The sequence below is a fragment of the Cricetulus griseus genome, chromosome 5, assembly GCF_003668045.3.
Source record: "Cricetulus griseus strain 17A/GY chromosome 5, alternate assembly CriGri-PICRH-1.0, whole genome shotgun sequence".
In the NCBI taxonomy this organism is placed as follows: domain Eukaryota; kingdom Metazoa; phylum Chordata; class Mammalia; order Rodentia; family Cricetidae; genus Cricetulus; species Cricetulus griseus.
Window position 1 is genome coordinate 138,531,343 of NC_048598.1, and position 18,638 is coordinate 138,549,980.

The following is an 18,638-nucleotide window of genomic DNA, read 5'->3' on the forward strand; positions in this document are numbered from 1 at the left end:
GTATCATTCAATTAGCTGAATATAAGTAAACATTTATTTCAGGATCATTCATAATCATTCAGGAAAATTGGTAATATTTTTAATTTTGCAGCTCAGTATTCTTGCGATTTTATTTGCCCAATATACAAAGTTGATCCTCAAGCAGGCCCTGCCCCTCAACAGAGTGGCACAATAGAGCCAAGCCTGTTAGAGCATGTGGAAGTGAGCCAGCCATGAAGTGTGAGCATGGGAGAGCTGTCCCATTTTTCATCTGTCTTGTGGTGGCATGAAGGGGGCCTCCCTCCTCCATGTACACCAATGCCTCAAGCACTTGGGAGAGAGCTGCTGGCCCTGTGGTCAGAAGAGTGGGAGAGATATCCCTTATCTCACCAAGTGCAACCCACCAGGGAAGCACAACAGATAGAACCCTGTTAGCAGGGGTGTGGGTGAGCCACCCTAAGAATTGTGAGCCTTGGACAGCTGTTCCCGTTTCTCATTTGGCTGACCAACCCTACAGTTACCTAGGCCCAAACCCAGGGTTATGACTTGGGCTGCCTCAACATCCACCCCATCTATGATCTGCTGGGGCACATGAAGGGACCTGACCCACAGACCCAAAGCTGCAGGATCTCCATAACACAGAACACCATTGAGATGTCCAGGAAGAGTCCTAATGGGGGTCCGGCATCAAATGTGTAGTGGATACCAGGGGCCTTGAACCAGACCAATGACTCCTTGTAATGAATACTTGCAAGTAGAGATGCATGGACCAAGGACTGACTATATGGCATGACTTGTTGGATCACACTGCAGCTTCCATGACAAGATTTTTTAATTACTTCCCTTCCTTTAAAATAAATTTTTCTCATTTTAATTTCTTCATTTTTTCTCTTGAATTTTATTTTATTCAGGTTGGGGGAGGGTTCAGGGGCACAGGACAGAAGTGAAGGGATAGGAAATGAAAGGGATCAAGATACATGATGTGAAAAACACATAGAATAAATACATTTTATTAATTAAAAACTAAAATAAAATTGCTCCTTAACAGAAGCACAATTCTATCTGGGAATTACTTTTGCCTGTATTTTATTATTTCACAATGGAAAGTTATATTTGATTTAATAGTTTAGTTTTGGTTTCATCTTTTTTTCAGTTATGAGGATCAAACCCAGGGCCTGTCCATGGTTGGGATATGTTCTCTCACTGAGCTATAACCCTGGCACTACCGTACTATGCTTTTCTTTATTGTTACATGTAAACATATACATTGATGTGTAAGGAAGACTTGCTGAGGCTATTTTATCTTCCTAGTATTTATATGATTTTAGGGCTGATTGCCTGATATTGGATAAACAATTAGGGGAAGCCTGGTTTTCCTTTCTCAGCAGCAATCAGTTGTCTGTAGCTCTTCATCTAGAGATGAGGCCTTGGGAGATTTCCCTTTATTCATGTTGGCCTGTCAAACTGGGGTTCTCATTGTGCAGGTTTACAAATTTTTATGATGTGCTTAAAAGAGAAGAATAGAAGCATTGGTATATTAGTGCATTTTGCGATGGTTTTCCATGATGAAATCAAACCTTGAGAATATTTTGAAATAGCTTATACTTACTGGCAGAGTCTTCTACCTTTTCTACTCAGGGCACCTACATTACTCTTTAAAAGATCACTAGGATCTATTTGTTTTCATCCTTCTTTTCATTGTCAAAGTCTGAGCTGATGAAAGGAAAAGCCACGCGTATTTATAAGGTAACTAGAAAATCAAATCAATGCTTTTCTCATCAGAAGGACTTTTGTTTTTGAACTATATGTCTCATGTAGTCATTTTGCATCTCATTAATGGAACTTTCAGCATTAGAATTAGGCATTTATGTTTACAATTGCATAAATGTATGTGTAGAGTAACCACTCTACAGATCCAGATGTACTGTATGATTTGTGCAGCCTGGGTCCAGTTGCATTATTCAAAATTTAGAAATTCCTATTCTTGTTTGATGCAACGTCAATATTCAGGTTGTGTCAGGTATACCCGATTTCAGTTAATGCCTTCTTGAATTTACTGCTTCAGGTTGAGCCAATTCTGATTTGATCTCTGCTAATTGATTTGACATTTACTCTGAAGGTGCATTAGAATTGTTCTACACAGCTCTCTTATAACTGAACACAAACTACAAAGGCTTGTACAGTGGTTTGTTTGCATAATGGAAGCAGAAAAAACTTATACTGAGTTGACACGTTCCAGTGTTTCTAAATGCATCATGAAACTTTTCTCTCAAGCCCTGAGGGCTTCATGCTTAGTTAAAAGGATTTAGCCGTGTGCCGAACACATACGGTGTAATACCACGTCAAAATGCGAGAGAAAAGGGATCCCATTTCCTCGGTCTGCTTTTTATTGCTGTCAGTAGTTTCCAACCTGACTCCTGGTGCCAAGTAGTTAGGAACAATGTTATCATTGGAGAACAGTGTTTGGGTTTAGTGCTTTGTAATGCTAGAGCTGACAAGTCAGACTTTTAGAGCGAATCTCCAGAGTCATGTGCTGGTGCTCCATTTGTGTGTGCAATCGCCTCTATTGTCTACAGAGAGCTTTGACCTTTCAGCAAGGTTGGGCACATCTAGTATAAGGACTTGCTTGGTTGTGCTGAGTTAGAACTTTAGTCCTTTAAAAATTCAATGTAGTAAACAAGAATATTTCAGTAATGGTACCTTGCTGCAAGAAAAACCTTTTTTTTTTTTTTTTAATGAGGGGTGGGAGCTGTACTTATATGTGGGGATAAGGATAACTACTTAGAACACAGAAATTATATACATCTAATAAAATTGCAATAGCAGATTCTTCTTTAGAGTCTATGACTTCACCAGCCCCAGGTAGTTGGCTAGATTTATGATATTGGGCATGACTTCTATTTAGTGGGCCATAAGTCCAGTTAGACATTTGTTAGTTATGATCAAAATAAAGTGCCACTATTTTACCCTTGTGGATATCTTTCCAGGATGCTCTGTGGTATCAATAACCACAGGCATTACAGTTTGATAGGAGTATTGCTTTTCTCCTTTGGCATTTTGAGTAACACCTTCAGATACTATGAAAGCTAGTCCTTAGGTAGAAGGCTTCCTGCTTTGATTCTAGCTTAGTTCTTCCAAATACTGTGGTCTAAGTATACTGTGTCTTCAGCTGTAGGGATTTACCTTTATGTCCTGGAGGAAACTAAGGACAATGACAAAGCCTATTGTTTTAGGAATCTTGTGGACTCCCCTGAACAGCAATCAGGAATCCACAACTGGTTAATATGCAGAGGACAACAACATACCATGGGGTGCCGAACTCCAAGTGGTATATTTAGAGCAAAATTTCTACTCAAAAATCTTAAGGAACATTGTGGAAGAGGGCATGGAAAGATTCTAAGAGCAAGAGGACCAGCATAGATGCCCTGTGACAGTGTCTTCTATATGAAACAGGAGGCTTTCCCCATGGAATATCAACAGTATGGTGCCTAAACAAGACATGCTTAATGATAACACCAATGACAAGCCAATATGGATAAAGGAAATCTCACAAGGTCCCACCCCTAGATGAGGAGCTATAAAGTAATCAGTGGGCTGCTGAGAAAGTGAGAAACAGTCTTCTTCATCAACAACACCTTGATAGGCTATCCAATACCAAGTGATTAGCCCTAAACATATATGTATACAAGCAACACTAAATGGACTCCTATGTTATTGTGTGTGTCAGAGGTCGTGTGTGTGTGTGTGTGTGTGTGTGTGTGTGTGTGTGTGTGTAAAATACATATTTATATACAATAAGGGGTCACGAATTTGAGAATGAGTGGGGGTGACACAGGAGGCATTGAGAAAAGGAGAGGTGGAAATGATTAAACACTGTTTTCATGTATGAAATTTCCATAAAGTAAAAAGTTAACTGTCTTACTTTTTTAGAGATATATTTTTTCTCAATTGTTGTAATTCTTTCTTGTTATATGTATGTGCGACTTCATGCTTTCAGAAATAGTAGATGTGGAGATTAAAAAGCCATTTGGAAATTTATAGCTGTATAAAGCAAACAAGTGCTGGGTGACAATTGGGATGTTCTGTCCCTGTGAGAAAAGTTATAAAGATTCACTCAAGTTTTGGAGTTCATCTGCTATTTAGATAAAATTAAGCGATAACTCAAATACTACAACCCTATTGCAAAAGCTTTTTTTCCCCCTAAAGTATGTCAATCTACCATCAAGTGAAATATCACAGAAGGAAGAGGGATAGGAGGGAAGTTATAAGTGGACAGGACACCAGATTTTCTGAGTAAAACTGAAGTCTCAAGTTCTTTCTACAGAAACTTCTGTTTCTTATGTTTGTGCAAATGATCTGCAAGTCTTCTATGATTTCAAGTCAGAGTGGATAGCAGGGTTGCTCACATCCCATTAAAGTTCTTTCTCAGCAAGTTTATAATTTGTCCCTAGAGGATTATTCTAAGAATATTTTTTTCTTGGCATGTTTAAGAACTTTAGGCTTCTTTTTATAATAAAGAATTTTTAATAGCCTTTCAAATAGCTGAATTTGCATTTTTGATAGTTTCTTTTCTGTCTGAGCATTTCTGCCTGTATTATAATTAGAAAAATTCCAGGAAGAGCTTGGGCATTTTCATGTTTACATGGTGCCCCATCTATGTAATTTGAAATAAAAAGTTTAAAAAATATTGATGAACTAAACACAATTTTAATTCAAGTAATCCATTCAGAATGTTATACATGAAACAATTAATTCTTCAAACAGGTTCATATATTAGTAGTGCAGGAAAAGCCTGAACTTAACATGAGTCTTTTTTTTTTTTTTTTTTTTTTTTTTTTTGTTCAAGACAGGGTTTCTCTGTGGCTTTGGAGGCCGTCCTGGAACTAGCTCTTATAGATCAGGCTGGTCTCGAACTCACAGAGATCTGCCTACATCTGTCTCCTGAGTGTTGGGATTAAAGGTGTGCATCACCACTGCCAGGTTTAACATGAGTTTTGTAAGTGACCATATCCTACAAACTCATTAATAGGATTTAAACTCCTATATTTTCCATACTGGGAGAAGTGATGCTCTCTACTTACAAAATTGTCTGGAAGGAAATTCAGTATTTTACATAACCATATAGAATATTACATTGGTATTTTGTGTGTGTGTGTGTGTGTGTGTGTATGTGTGTGTGTGTGTGTGTGTGTGTGTGTGTGTGTGTGTGTGTGTGTGTGTGGTTTATAACTTAAAAATGGGATTTAAAAAAATTCCTCCAGGATCAAACCATGGTGCATGAGCTGGCTTGTTGTAGCCCATTCCCTGTGTGGGATGCATGCTCAGCCTTAATGCTTGGGAGAGAGGCTTGGTCCTGCCCCAACTTAATGTGCCAGACTTTGTTGATTCCCCATGGGAACCTTAACCCATGAGGAGGAGTGGATGGGGTAGGGGTTGCTGGAGGGGAGGTGACAGGGGTTGGTGGAAGGAGGCATGGGAGGGAGAACTGTGGTTGGAATATAAAATGAAATTGAAAAAAATAAATAAATTATAAAAAATTTTCTTTGCAGTTAACTTCTCAAGAAAGGAATTGGAGACAAATGTTAAATCCATGTAGGGATTCTAAATCCTTGGGTGAGAAAGAGGTCTTTCAATGGTAAATGATTGCTCCCCCAAAAGGGTGTCTCAGTTGTTTGTGTTAGTATGTTTTTCTGAATAAATTAAAGCAGAGAGAGTAGCTAATTTTGGGGTTGGGCTAAGGAAGAGACATTATTCTATAAGAAGTGGAATTCTGGTCAGAGGCGGGGCCTCCTAATTTGTCCATCTTATTTCTTCACATAGTTTCTAGTGACTACTTTGTCTTCATTGTCATGTTATTTCCACTCTGAAGGGGATTTCCTGGATCATTGTAGAGAAACTAGGGTAACTATTTCCCTAGGCCCTCCTCTGACTCCTAGAATGTTTCCTGTGTATTAAGGGCCTGGTTTAATGAAATTAATATTTAATTTCATTTCTCATGTGATCTTATTTTTTAAATTGTTATAAACTGCCTTTTCAGCTCCTTTATTTGTTTAGGGCAGGTTGTGAACATTCCAAATTCTAAGAAACAGTATCATTTTCTGAAGTCACTTAGAGGAAGGAGAATTTTCGTACACGTACATTCTTACCAGTTGGAAGTTATAATTTAAACTATATGCCTAATAATGACTTCAAAGGTTATGACATAAAAATATCATCAAATCACTAAATTTATAAAGGATCTGACATTCAATGGCTTCATAGGGAAATAATCTGTTTGGACAATTTACCATAAATAAGTGTGTGTGTGTGTGTGTGTGTGTGTGTGTGTGTGTGTGTGTGTGTGTGTAATGTATCTTTCCAGAGTAATAGGACATGAAACTGCAATCAGTAATACCAATATCCTTGTGGAAAGTGACAATGAAATTAAGAGAGAGAAGGAAGGGGAAAAGAAGGATGAATACATGACAGGCAAATTGGGACACACACACACACACACACACACACACACACACACACTGTTTGTATAGAGGTATAGGAGATCTTACAGAAACTGTGACATTTGGCTGAGATAATACCTCATTAGACTTTCTCCAAACAACTTTTCAGTTCAGGAGCCAGGGATCCTTGCTATTTGATCTCCATTAGATCTTTTTCCAAATGCCCTCAGTTTGCTGAATATAACCCCAACCCCCCCAAAGTAAAGTAACCTATTGTTAGAGTTCCCATGAGCCAAAAAAGGTGTAGCTACCACAGCTTGTCAATGTGTAGCTACCACTCACCTCTTCTGTGAGTTAATATTAAAAAATAATAGCGATCAGCTCTATTACTTTTTAAGTATATATTTTAATTGCTTCAGAACATCATTGTATAATAACAATCCTTACCTTTTCCAATGAAAATAAAAACACTGTTTTCTGTGAAATATATGAAAACATAGAAAAGATAAAATACAAAATAACTTATGTATCCTTTAATATATGGCCCATAGCCATATCATTTTATTTCTTTTGGTGATCACTTTGTGTGCAACATGGATACATATGCATATGTATGTTCAATATATTTATCTTATAAAAATAAGTTTATTAAAATGTGTATTCCTTTTAAAATTAGTATGTTTTCATCCATGGTTATTATCTGTCTACTATTTTTTTTCAGTAACATAATTCTTAATGGTTACACAATATTGAAAAATATGCTACTTGCCATTCCCTTATTTTTAAAATTGGAAGTATTCAATTGTTTAGTTTAACAGTAAATATTTTGTTCTATCATCTTTAGCTTAAAGCTTTTTGAGAATTATCTGCCTGTGAACAGATTCCTTCTTCTAGTAAATTCCACACAGCTTCAAGTTAAACCCTTTGGTGAGAGTACCTTGGGTACATTCAGTTAACAACTACACTGACACATGCAGTAGAGATCAGACCCTCTCACACCATCCAACAAGAGTAACTACTCTCTTGAATCACTTTTTGTTGCAGTGCCTACATCACGACTTCCTGGGTTTCTATATATGTATATTCACATTTAGTTATTTTTTTTCTATAGCTTCTTTTCCTGTCTTACATTAAATACTTTATTGCTTAGCAGGCTCAATTGTAGGTATCTTTTTGGACTTTGTTAGGCTGCATATCCGGCTCACAGTTGTAAATATTGTCTGTGCTTCCAATGACGTTCACCAGTGTATCCCATGCCATTCCCATGACATCTGGAGTTGTTCATGCAGTAAATCTCCTACCATCTCCATTTTCCTTTCCAGAGGCATCTCAAAATCAGAATGTTCAAATTTAAAGCTGGATATTGTTTTCACCAGCGAATTCTTGTTTCCTGCTTTCTCACCATTTCAGTAAATGGTATTGCCATTCACATAGCTTTAGAAACAAGTATCTAGATCATCATTCTTTTTCAAATATTTTTTATTTATTGAGAATTTCATACACTTATACAATGCATTTTGATTATATCCATCCCTCTTTGTAGATGCTGTCACCACATTGTTTCCAACTTCATGCCATTTTTTTCCTCCCCACTTCCCTTTATAAATCACTGAATCTAATTTGTGCTGCCCATATGCACACTGGTACAGCTTTGGTTCCCTGGAGCATAGGCAACCTACTAGGGGCTACATATCTCAAGAAAACTGAATTTCCCTCCTCTAGAAGCCTTCATTTCCCTTAGTTCTAATCCAATTCTTGTTAATTACAACATGAACTGATATCCACTCTTCTCGTTTCTGTCTACACTACTATCCATTCATTATTTACTTGTAGTCACATTTTCCAGTCCCGATTCTACTTAGCTTTGAAATGCATGGTAGTGAGGGCTTTGTTCACTGACAAGAAAGGTTTTTTTTTTTCTTTTTTTTTCTTTTTTCTTTTTTTTGTCGGTCAGCATTCTCTACCTGATTGTCCGAATTTTATGCTTATCTTCTATGATATGTAAACCTCTATGATAACCTTCAAGATCCTTGCCCTGCACTCTGCCAGTATACAACATGTGTGTATGCATGGAGATTCTAAGTAACATGGAGTATTGACTTTCCTAACTAGGTTTTGCTGTATGACAAAGCACAAGGTTCTCTTCTAGCACACTGAAAAGAGATTGTCCTTTCAGCTTTCCATGCTGTGAAGTGACTATTTTGACCAGGATGTGATGGCAGCTACTAGGAGCTGAAAGCTACTCCAGTTGTCTCCCAGCAAAAAAACTGGGGGTAGAGGTATTCTGAAGCATTCTGCTAGTGCCCAGTGAGCCAGAAGAGGCTTTGAACATGGGTTACAATTTATCTCCCAACTGACACAATTTAGCATGCTGGGAATCAGATCAGAGAACCCAGCTCATCTTTGCCTGGGCTCTTAACCTGTAGTACATCTGTGTTGATTTAGGTTGCTACAGTTGTGGCCATTTTCAGTGCAATAGTACAAAGGGATTCTCATTCCTCCCTTCCCATAACTATCTGAATACAGAGGAAAGAAGTCACTTTCTGGTGTTTAAAACAAAATAGTATTTCTTGGTATATTCTGTAAGTCAGTATGCCCCTTATCAATTTCTTCCAGCACATGTCATGTACTGCCACCCCAACCCCTGACCTCCTTCCTTCACGATTTCCAAGAGTGTGGTATCTGCTTCTTAACACAACCCCCACTCTTTATGGTTTTTCAATTCCATGCCATTTTCTACAGATCTTTCCTCTCTTCATCACCTAAAAGTACATTTAACAATCTATGTTTTTGTTTTGAGTATTTCACACATGTGTTTTGATCAAATCCAGCTCCTAGATCTTCCCCTCTAATTTCTCCCCTCTCTCCACATCACTTTTCCCTACCAATTTTCATGTGCCCTTCTTTTTAAAACCCACAGAGTTCCCTTAGTGCTGCCTGAATGTGCATAGGTGTAGGATACTCTGCTGGAGAATGGGTAGTCTCTCAGGGACCATATTCCTGCAGAAAACCAACTTTTCTTCTCCCAGAAGCCATCAATTACCCAAAGGGATTGGGATTTCATAAACCCTTACCACATTCCTGCTGGGAATTTTGACTGACAAGATCTTGTGCAGATCTTAGGCAGATAGTCAGAGCTTCAGTGAGTTCATATACGCAATGATTCCTACAGACCCACCAGCACATACTGCTTCATTGAAGATTTCTTGTTAAGCATGTATACAATGTTTTCCTACAGAATGGTATGGTCAATGAGGGCTGGAAACCATGTTATTTTGTTTTGTTCAGTTTTCCTAAAACCTGAAATATCATTGGAATATACACATGCTAAAAATATTTTTGAGGAAAGAATTATTTTCAAAATTTGAGTTTCTTGAAAGTATGATTGTTGGTTATCTTTCTCATGTATTTATTGGTCATTTGTTTTCATCTATAAATTTGTTTTTACTAATGGTCTTTGGTTTTCTATTGCCTCTAATTTTACATTGATTTCTAAAGTGCTTTGGACATTAAAGATCTTTATGTGATATATTGGCATAATTTCATGGTTTCTCCTGACCTTTTAATTTAACTTACCTTTAGGTACACAGAGATTTACATTTTATACTCTTGGCCCTTACCATCCACTGATCCAGGAACTTATTTTAGGCTTTCTCTTGTCTTATCTATTCAATTAGGAATGAAGCATTATAGGTCACAGTTTATATATTAGGTCCACATTAATTTGAAGCAAGTCTGATACTTCTAAATTATGGCTTTCAAATTCATTAAAATTCTAAATGAAATTAAATACTATTCAGAAAATTTATTTTTGGTAAAATTAAATGCAAATTATCTGGCAGAAGCCTTTCAGAAAATCCCCCTGGTTCTTTGATTATGGGACTATATCACACACAGTATCAAAAAAACTTGTCAGTCTTGAGTCTGAAATAAATGCCCCAGTTATTCAACCTGAAGATCAGGCAAGGCAGGAGTCATAAGTATGGAACTATGGAATCATGCTGCATTAGTTCCCAGAACTCCCATAAGTAAGCCCACCAAAGTGAGTTACAACAACAGGATACATTTTCTTACCTTCCTGAAGGCTAGAAATCCCAAACAAAGTTGGTGGCAGTGGTAGGCACTCTCTTGGGGTAGAGTCTTCATCACTCTTTCTGTATTGTGGTAACTTCAGACATCTCCTACTTTGTGTTGCAAACTCCTCTTTCTGCCCCATCTTTTATCTTTGTGTCTAAATATTATTTTTCCCATAACACTAGAATTTTAATTTGATACCCCTAGAACCTGTTTGTAGACCAGGCTGGATTTCAACAAAGATCTGCCTTTCCCTGTATCTTAAGTGCTGGGATTAAAGGAGTATCATCACATCCCCAGCCAACACCCTATTCCTAAATAAAGTCACATCCACAGTTTAATAATTAGTGAATCAAGTGAGAAGAGCTAAGTCATATGAGGTTACAAGAAAAAAAGGGTAAAATCCCAAGCCTTAAGCAGAGAGTAATGAGGTCATCACTTGAAACATCTGTGAAAGCATCCGTAGGCCTTAAGAAATAGCATAAAATCATCAGAAAAGCTTTCTCCTGCAGTGGACAGAAACAGATATAGAGATCCACAGTCAGAAACAGGTCTTGGAAGCACACACCAGGATGTCTCCATCAAATACCTCCCCTCAGAGTTCAGGGAACCCCACAGAAGATGAAAGAGTGTATGTGCCAGATGGGATGGAGGATGCCAGGAGAACAAGGCCCCCCGAATCAACTGAACATACAGACTTACAGATACTGAAGCAGCAAGCACAGAGCCTAAACTGGTCTGACCAGGTCCTCTGCATATATGTTGTAGCTTTCAGCTTAGTGTTTTCATGGGACTCCTCAGTGAATGAGCATGTCTCTGACTCTTGTCCCTGTTCTTGGCTTTTTTTCCTTTTATTGGGTTGCTTGTCCAACCTCAATGTGATGGTTTTTGTTTTATCTTATTATATTTTATTTTATTGCATTTGGCTGTGATCTCATAGAAGCTTGCTTTTTTTCTAATGAGAGACAGAAAGGGAATGGATCTAGAGTGCAAGGTACTGGGAAGAGTAAAAAGAGGAGAAACTATAATCAGGATATGTTGCATGAAAAAAGAACATATTTTCAGGAAAAGAAAGAAAAGAAAATTATCATGAGAAAAAGTTCCATGAAGTGCTTCATAAGCCTGTTTAGAATTTTAGGCAGAATCATTAACTGATTGTGTATGAATGATCATTTGTGGCTATGAGCTTACTATTACTAGTAGAAACAAGGAATATACTAAAAGTGTTTGGTCATAATTAAGTAAGATAAAGTTCTTATTCACTTCATGTATTTTTATTTTTAATTAACATAGCAATTGCACATATATATGGGTTAAGATAAAATCACATGTTGACATTTCAATATATGAATGCAATGTGCAATAGTATATCTATCATCACAGATGTTTACCATATGATATGTTATTGTCTTATCATAAATAAATATTTTTTGTATTGGGAATATTCACTGATTATTTTGAAATTTAAAGTCAGTTGCTGTCAAATATGTATTTGCAGAGTTCTAGGAAGTTGGAAGTCTAAAGTAGTCAATGTGCCAGTTGGCCTGTGTCTCCATACTTTGTAGATGGTTTTATTCTAGAAGGTTCTAGAAGAACCTCTGGGCTTAGGTTTCATTTTATGAATTTGGCTGAAGATACAAAGGACTCATCAATAAAACTACTGTGTATGTCAACAGGAATTGTTTATTTTGTTTTAATGTTGTCTAGAAGCAATAAAGAAAATTTTGAAATATTTTCAGATTAATGCTATTATTTAGGAAGTGTTCATTATTTTGACTCCTGTGAATACATTTTAAAAATTTATTCTTTTCTTGCATGCTTTTGTCAGATGAATAGTATTTTTGCAAATGATCTATCTATAACTTGTATTTTTGTGTTATATATGAATAAAAGGATATGTATGTATGTATGTATGTATGTATGTATGTATGTATGTATCCACTGTGATAAAATCCCGGTTTACCACATAATTTGCCTCTGTGGGGTTTCTCTTTTCCAATTCAATACAAATTTTTATCGGTTAATAGTGGTATTTGACAGTTTCATAAATTGTATACATTATATTCTGAAACCCTCTCTTCTCACCCTCTCTCATTTTCCTTTTGTCCATATCAAACTCCCTCATTGAAGCCAGTCTCATCCATTACCAGATAGATGACTTTCCCCCCTTGTAGCAGTCATTCCATTTGGTTGCTCAGTAGAATCTATAGAGAATGCTTAAAAACATTTTCTTTTAACCTGACATATATTTAGACCCAGTTGTGTCACATCTGCAAAACTACTTTCTAAAATAATTAGAAATAAAATTAAAAATACCTTAAGTTGTTTGAGACCGAACACATGAATTATCTTTTGATAGTAGAAGGCTGCAGTCACTGAAGGTTAAAAGCAAAAGAATGGAGCTTCTGTGGATATTGGCTTTCAAAGAGGAGTAGTTTCTTTTCATGTCTCAGAAGCATCCATTTATGAGGCATTCCTACACACACAGTTGTTAACTCTAGTAATTGACAATCTGCTCCAGCATACTGAGTTATGTATTATAATTTCTTTGGAAAAGAGCCAAGTTGCAAACTCAAAAACTTCATTTTTAACAGCCAGTGGCGTTGTTGGAGTTAAATTGTTGTTCATGTGGGAAAAAGTGCTTCTCTCAACATGATATCTTTTAAAACTAGAAACCCCACTTTTAGTCATTGCTTATGTGAATACACCAAGCTTGAAACTGCTGGGAATATAACTTCCGGAACCTTGTAAGGAGAAGTGGCTGTGATGTCACAGACCCTTGAGGGAAACTTCTAAAAGAGAGATTTGTCTTAACAGGGACTAAACAAGAAAGATGATGAATGAGTAAGGTGGGATCCAACAAGACGGTAGTAAAGAATGAAATAATTTATGAATTATTTTTTTCCTAAACTCAGTAGAAAAGCTCAATGAAGGAAGGCAAAGGCTTAGCTACTGGGTACATTTATGATTCTTAATGATTAATTACTTGAAGACTATAAATTTGGATATCATTCATCATAGAGATGGAAAAAAGTGATGAACCTGAACAGCCTATCTCATTAGGGAGGCAGGAATTTAGAAGGAGAAGACGACCCAGCCAACCCATGGTAGACAAGTCCCAGCAAACTGATGTAACAGAAAAAAAGAAATCCGTGGCTGTAGTACAACCTCCTGCCCCCAAATCTACTGCCAGTAATGGCAGTATTTCTGGAAGCAAAGGCAACTACTCTGCAAAAGAACATGAGTCTCTTAGACTGTCTTCTCAACTTCAGAAAACTTGGATAAAGAGAAAGCATGGCATGGAAATGACTGATAAGTCTCTGCAGACAGAAACTGCTGTGGAAGAAAAAGTGAAAGCCGTATTAACTGATAAAACACGTACCCTTGAAGAAACCCCAGATGGTGTTAGAGAAACAGCTTCTGCATTGCCACAGAGTGTTCCAGTAGTAGACATTCCATCATGCAGACCCTTAACCCACTTAATAGACAGAGCTCAGCAGACCAACTGTACTGGTGACTGGAGTCAATGGAACATTTGCCCAAAAGATAAAGTGGACAAAGAACAACAGACATACTTTAGTGAGTTAGAAATTACTATCTTGCCTATGCCAGGTAGTTCCCTGGATAAGTCAAAGGAGGAAACAATACCTGTTGCACAAGAGGGTTCCTTGCCTGAAGTACCTCTTGAAACAGAGGTAATGCTAACTGAAAAAGTCTCTGATGCTAAGCTGGCTGTCACTGCAGGGGAGTTTTCTGGTGAAGAACAGGATCTACCAGCTGAGGTGCTTTCTTCTGAAGAAACCCATTTTGATGCTAGTCTTCCGTCAGTGCCAGGGGCTGTTTCAGATGTGACTAATGATCAACAGATTCTCCAAGGAGCCGAGGTGGCTCCTTCAGAACTTCCTACTGAAATGGTTACAGTCACAGAAGAAATGCCTGTGGAAGTCCAAAATCTTACAACTGATAATGTCCTTGAAACCTCAGGCAAGGTAGAGCCTGCTACTGCTGTAGAGTCCACTGATGGAGTTCAACCTCCACCATCTGAGGAGGCTTCTAAAGGAGTACCTGTGGAAGCTCAGTCACCACTAGATAAGCAAGCAGTAGAAGAAGAGGTCTCTGAGGCAATTGTTAAGATAATAGTTGAGGAATTTCCTGTAGAAGAGATCTTTGAGGGATATCAACCTCTAACTGAGGAAGCCCCTGAAGATAAGTCTACTGCAGAAGATCAGCCTCTATCAGCAGAGGATGCTCCTATAGAAGTGGCCAGTTCAGAAGAGGCTCTGGTAGAACCTCAGCCTCCACCAACCAAGGAGGCCCCAACAGAAGATATCCCTATAGAAGTTCTACCTCAACCAACTGAAGACACCCTTATAGAAGACACCTCTGCAGAAGTTCCACCACCAGTTGAGGAAGCCAGTTTAGAAGCTCCACCTCCACCACCTGAGGAAACCCCTGTAGAAGTTCCACCTCCACCACCTGAGGAAACCCCTGTAGAAGTTCCATCTCCACCACCTGAGGAGACCCCTGAAGAAGTTCCACCTCCACCACCTGAGGAGACCCCTGAAGAAGTTCCACCTCCACCACCTGAGGAGACCCCTGAAGAAGTTCCAACCCCACCACCTGAGGAGACCCCTGTAGAAGTTCCATCTCCACCACCTGAGGAGACCCCTGAAGAAGTTCCACCTCCACCACCTGAGGAGACCCCTGAAGAAGTTCCACCTCCACCACCTGAGGAGACCCCTGAAGAAGTTCCACCTCCACCACCTGAGGAGACCCCTGAAGAAGTTCCACCTCCACCACCTGAGGAGACCCCTGAAGAAGTTCCACCTGCACCAGCTGAGGAGACCTCTGTAGAAGTTCCACCTGCACCAGCTGAGGAAACTCCAGCAGAAGTTCCATCTCCACCAAATGAGGAGACTCCCACAGAATTTCAACCCCCATTTCTTGAGACAGATCCTGTAGAAGGTCTTCCCCTAGAAGAAGAAGTTGTGACTCAATAAATGCTCTAGAAGGGGCTCCTGCCAAAGCTCAGCCTTTACCACCTGAAACTCCGGCAGGAGAGTCTCCTGTTGTTAAACAGACTTCCAAAACTGATGTGGCTCCTATTCAGGAGTTCCCCAAGAAAGAGACACCTGCTGAAGCTCCACTTCTACCTTCTGAACAAACCACTGAAGATAAGGATCTACTAAAAAACATCCGTTTCCCCAGAAGCAGGTATCTCAGACAAAGAATTCGAATGTTCTGCTTTGACAGGTGATAGAAACCCTGAATGAACAGATCCTATTCCCGCAGATGTGTCTAGGACCAAGGATGAGTGATCTCCACTTTCAAAATAGAAGGTACCATTAAAATAGTTAAAGAACCGCTCCTCCTGAGCTATAGCTAGGTTCTAAATTAAGCTAGCAATCATATGCTAGGAGATTCTAGAAGTGCATTCTTTAGAAAATGATATGCTATCTGGAAGAACTTTCATGAGCAGATTAAAGGAAAAGGATCCCAAAAGACTGAGCATGCAGGTTGGACAATGAATAAAAGCAGTCACAGCTTAAAGTCCCTTGTGTTATTTTCACTCAAATTGATAGCATGTAAAAGTACTATTTTGAAATGAAGTAAATACATGGTTATTTACTTACTTAAAATATACTTATTATTTAAGTAATATACTATTCCTTAAAATACAATTTATATAGTACATCTATGGACAACAGTTGTTATTATGAAGCTCTTTATCCCTATGTTGCTTTTCTTTAAGAAATGTCAGCTTCTTCCTTGAAGATTTCATTTGCTTTAAATTCCTTGAGTTTTATTTGCACAATTCAACTTACATGATGTTTTTCCTCTGGTTATGACTTATTCTATCTTTTATTATCTTTCCATTGACTCCTTCTGAGACAAGCATTTCTTTCCTGTTGCAGCTGCTGTGGCAATCAGTGTGGATAATTCTCAGAAAGATAAAAATAAATCTAACAAATTACTCAGGCATACCACTATTTAGAATATGCCCAAAGGATTCAAAATCCTACTCCACATTTACTTTGTCAGCCATATTCATTGGTACTTGATTCACAATAAGTAAAAGTGAAAACAACGTAAATGACCTTCAACTGATGAATGGATAATGATAATATGATTCATATACAGTATGAAATGCTATTCAGCTGTAAAGAAAAATGAAATTATGAAATGTGTATTTAAATGGATAGATTGAGAAAAGATCACAGTGAATGATGAGGTAACTGAGACCCATAGAGCCAAATGTCACACCTTTTCTCTCTGCTGAGGCACCTGGATAGAAATCTTTCTATAGCCACCTATAATAACTATACAAAACATGAAAGTATAAATGGATATTGTCAGAAGACGGGGTGTGGAATAAATATAGAGAAAAATAGAAGGGTGCAAATAATGTGTAGGCCACATTGGAAAAATAAGATTCTCATTTATGGAGTGGGAGAGACAAATACAAAAGAAGGCATAGGAAGGTAAAATAAGAGTAAGTATGTCTGCAAAAAATCATAAGGGATCATACTATTTACTATAGAGTTAAAAAACTTCCATAATACTTGTAAGTCTGTGTATAAATGAAAATTTCCTATCTGGGCTGACAATGTATCCTCTAAGAGTTAAAAGACCATCTGTAAAAGACCCTAACATCAGGCATGAGAAACCTCCTTCTCCCACTTGTTGGATAGGGTTGTCCAAGTGACTCCCTGAACATACAGACTGTTGATTTTTTTCCTTGGTTGCCTCTCAGAAATGGAAGGAAGGTAAGTTCCTATTGTGAGGATACAACACAATTCAGACACAGGACTCAGTGACCCTTGAGTGGAAATCTGAAAACTTCCCCTTGAAGATTAGCTTTCATAGTCATGTAACTTCCAGTTGAGGGAAGTAACCAGCAGTCCTGCTCAGCTATGCCACCTATGAACTAAAACAATGTTGAGCATGACAGGGTTCCTCCTCTCAGTGCTACCAGTTTCTGTAATTGGGGGCAAAGTGGCAGCAGGGGCACAGAGTTCTTCCTTTGGCTCCTGTTAACAATTACTCAAGTCCATCTATGGAAAAATACCCACAAAGTTTCCCCACTCTTCATGCTGGGACACCTTTGATGTTCAGTGAAGAAAGAAACCTACTTGGACTGCCTTCCCTTGATAGGCTGAACATTGACAAACAGTTGCCAGAATCAGCTTTATAGATTGGGGAGGGTTGTCCATGCCATTTGGCTATTTTTTTGGTTCAACTTGTACTTTGTCTTTCTGAGTTCTCCTTCAGTTGTCTCTTGCTATATTTACTTGTTTATGGTTGTACTTAGTAGAGTTGGACAGGAGAACTGAGTGTCATTGTGCTGGGAGTGAAAGCTTCGTTTTCTTATCAGGTGTGATCTGATAAGAAATAATGTGATCGATCATCATTAACCATTTCTAATGCCTATGGTTCTGTTTGTCCTGTAAGACTCAGTCAGTTTAGCCAGCATTTCCATATCTCCTCACTGATTTCCCAGTCTGTCTTCACAGAGTGGTACCCAGCTTTCCATTACTAGTATTTTTCTGCTCCTGTCAAAACTAATCTCTCCACAGGGATTCCATCCTATCCTTTTTTGCCTTTTAAAAGTCAAGTTTTTCAGTTCTCCATTTTTCTTTACCATCATTTCCCATTAAATTTTAAAGGTCCCTCGTTAACTTTCACACATGCTTACTTTTATTCTTCTTACACAAATAAATAAATTAAATAAATAAATAAACAATCCCTTCACAGCTCTATCTTCTAGCTGTGAAGATATTTATTAGTTTACCTTGTTAGTAAAACCTGAATCATCAATGATTTCTGGTCTCTCTTCCTGTCAGACTTCCTAGCTCACTGTTCAAGTAAAAATGCATGTGAAAGGTAACCCATACTATCAGGTTTAATAATCACTGCCCATGCTCCTCTTATTTAGTCTGATAGCTTCACTTATTACATTAGATCATTTGCATTAGATATGCTCCCTTCTTTATGTTCCCTTTGATTCTAGAATGTTTTTCCCCTTATAACATTGGTTGTGATAGTTCTGCTTTGGTATTACTCATCATTTCTGAGTCTCCAAATCCTAGAGAATACAAGGGATCAGTTCTTGTGTTTTTTTCTTTCCTGTCTCTACGTTCACTTCTT

The 18,638-nt window shown here is 38.0% G+C and overlaps 1 protein-coding gene across 1 annotated transcript; it reads left to right on the forward strand.

Annotated features, from left to right (window-relative positions):
• The first annotated feature begins 13,513 nt into the window (after window positions 1-13,513).
• Window positions 13,514-15,490, forward strand: Fscb (fibrous sheath CABYR binding protein). Its single transcript, XM_027416517.1, has one exon. It carries the CDS (start codon window positions 13,514-13,516, stop codon window positions 15,488-15,490), a length of 1,977 nt encoding a protein of 658 aa, XP_027272318.1.
• Window positions 15,491-18,638: the final 3,148 nt, after the last annotated feature.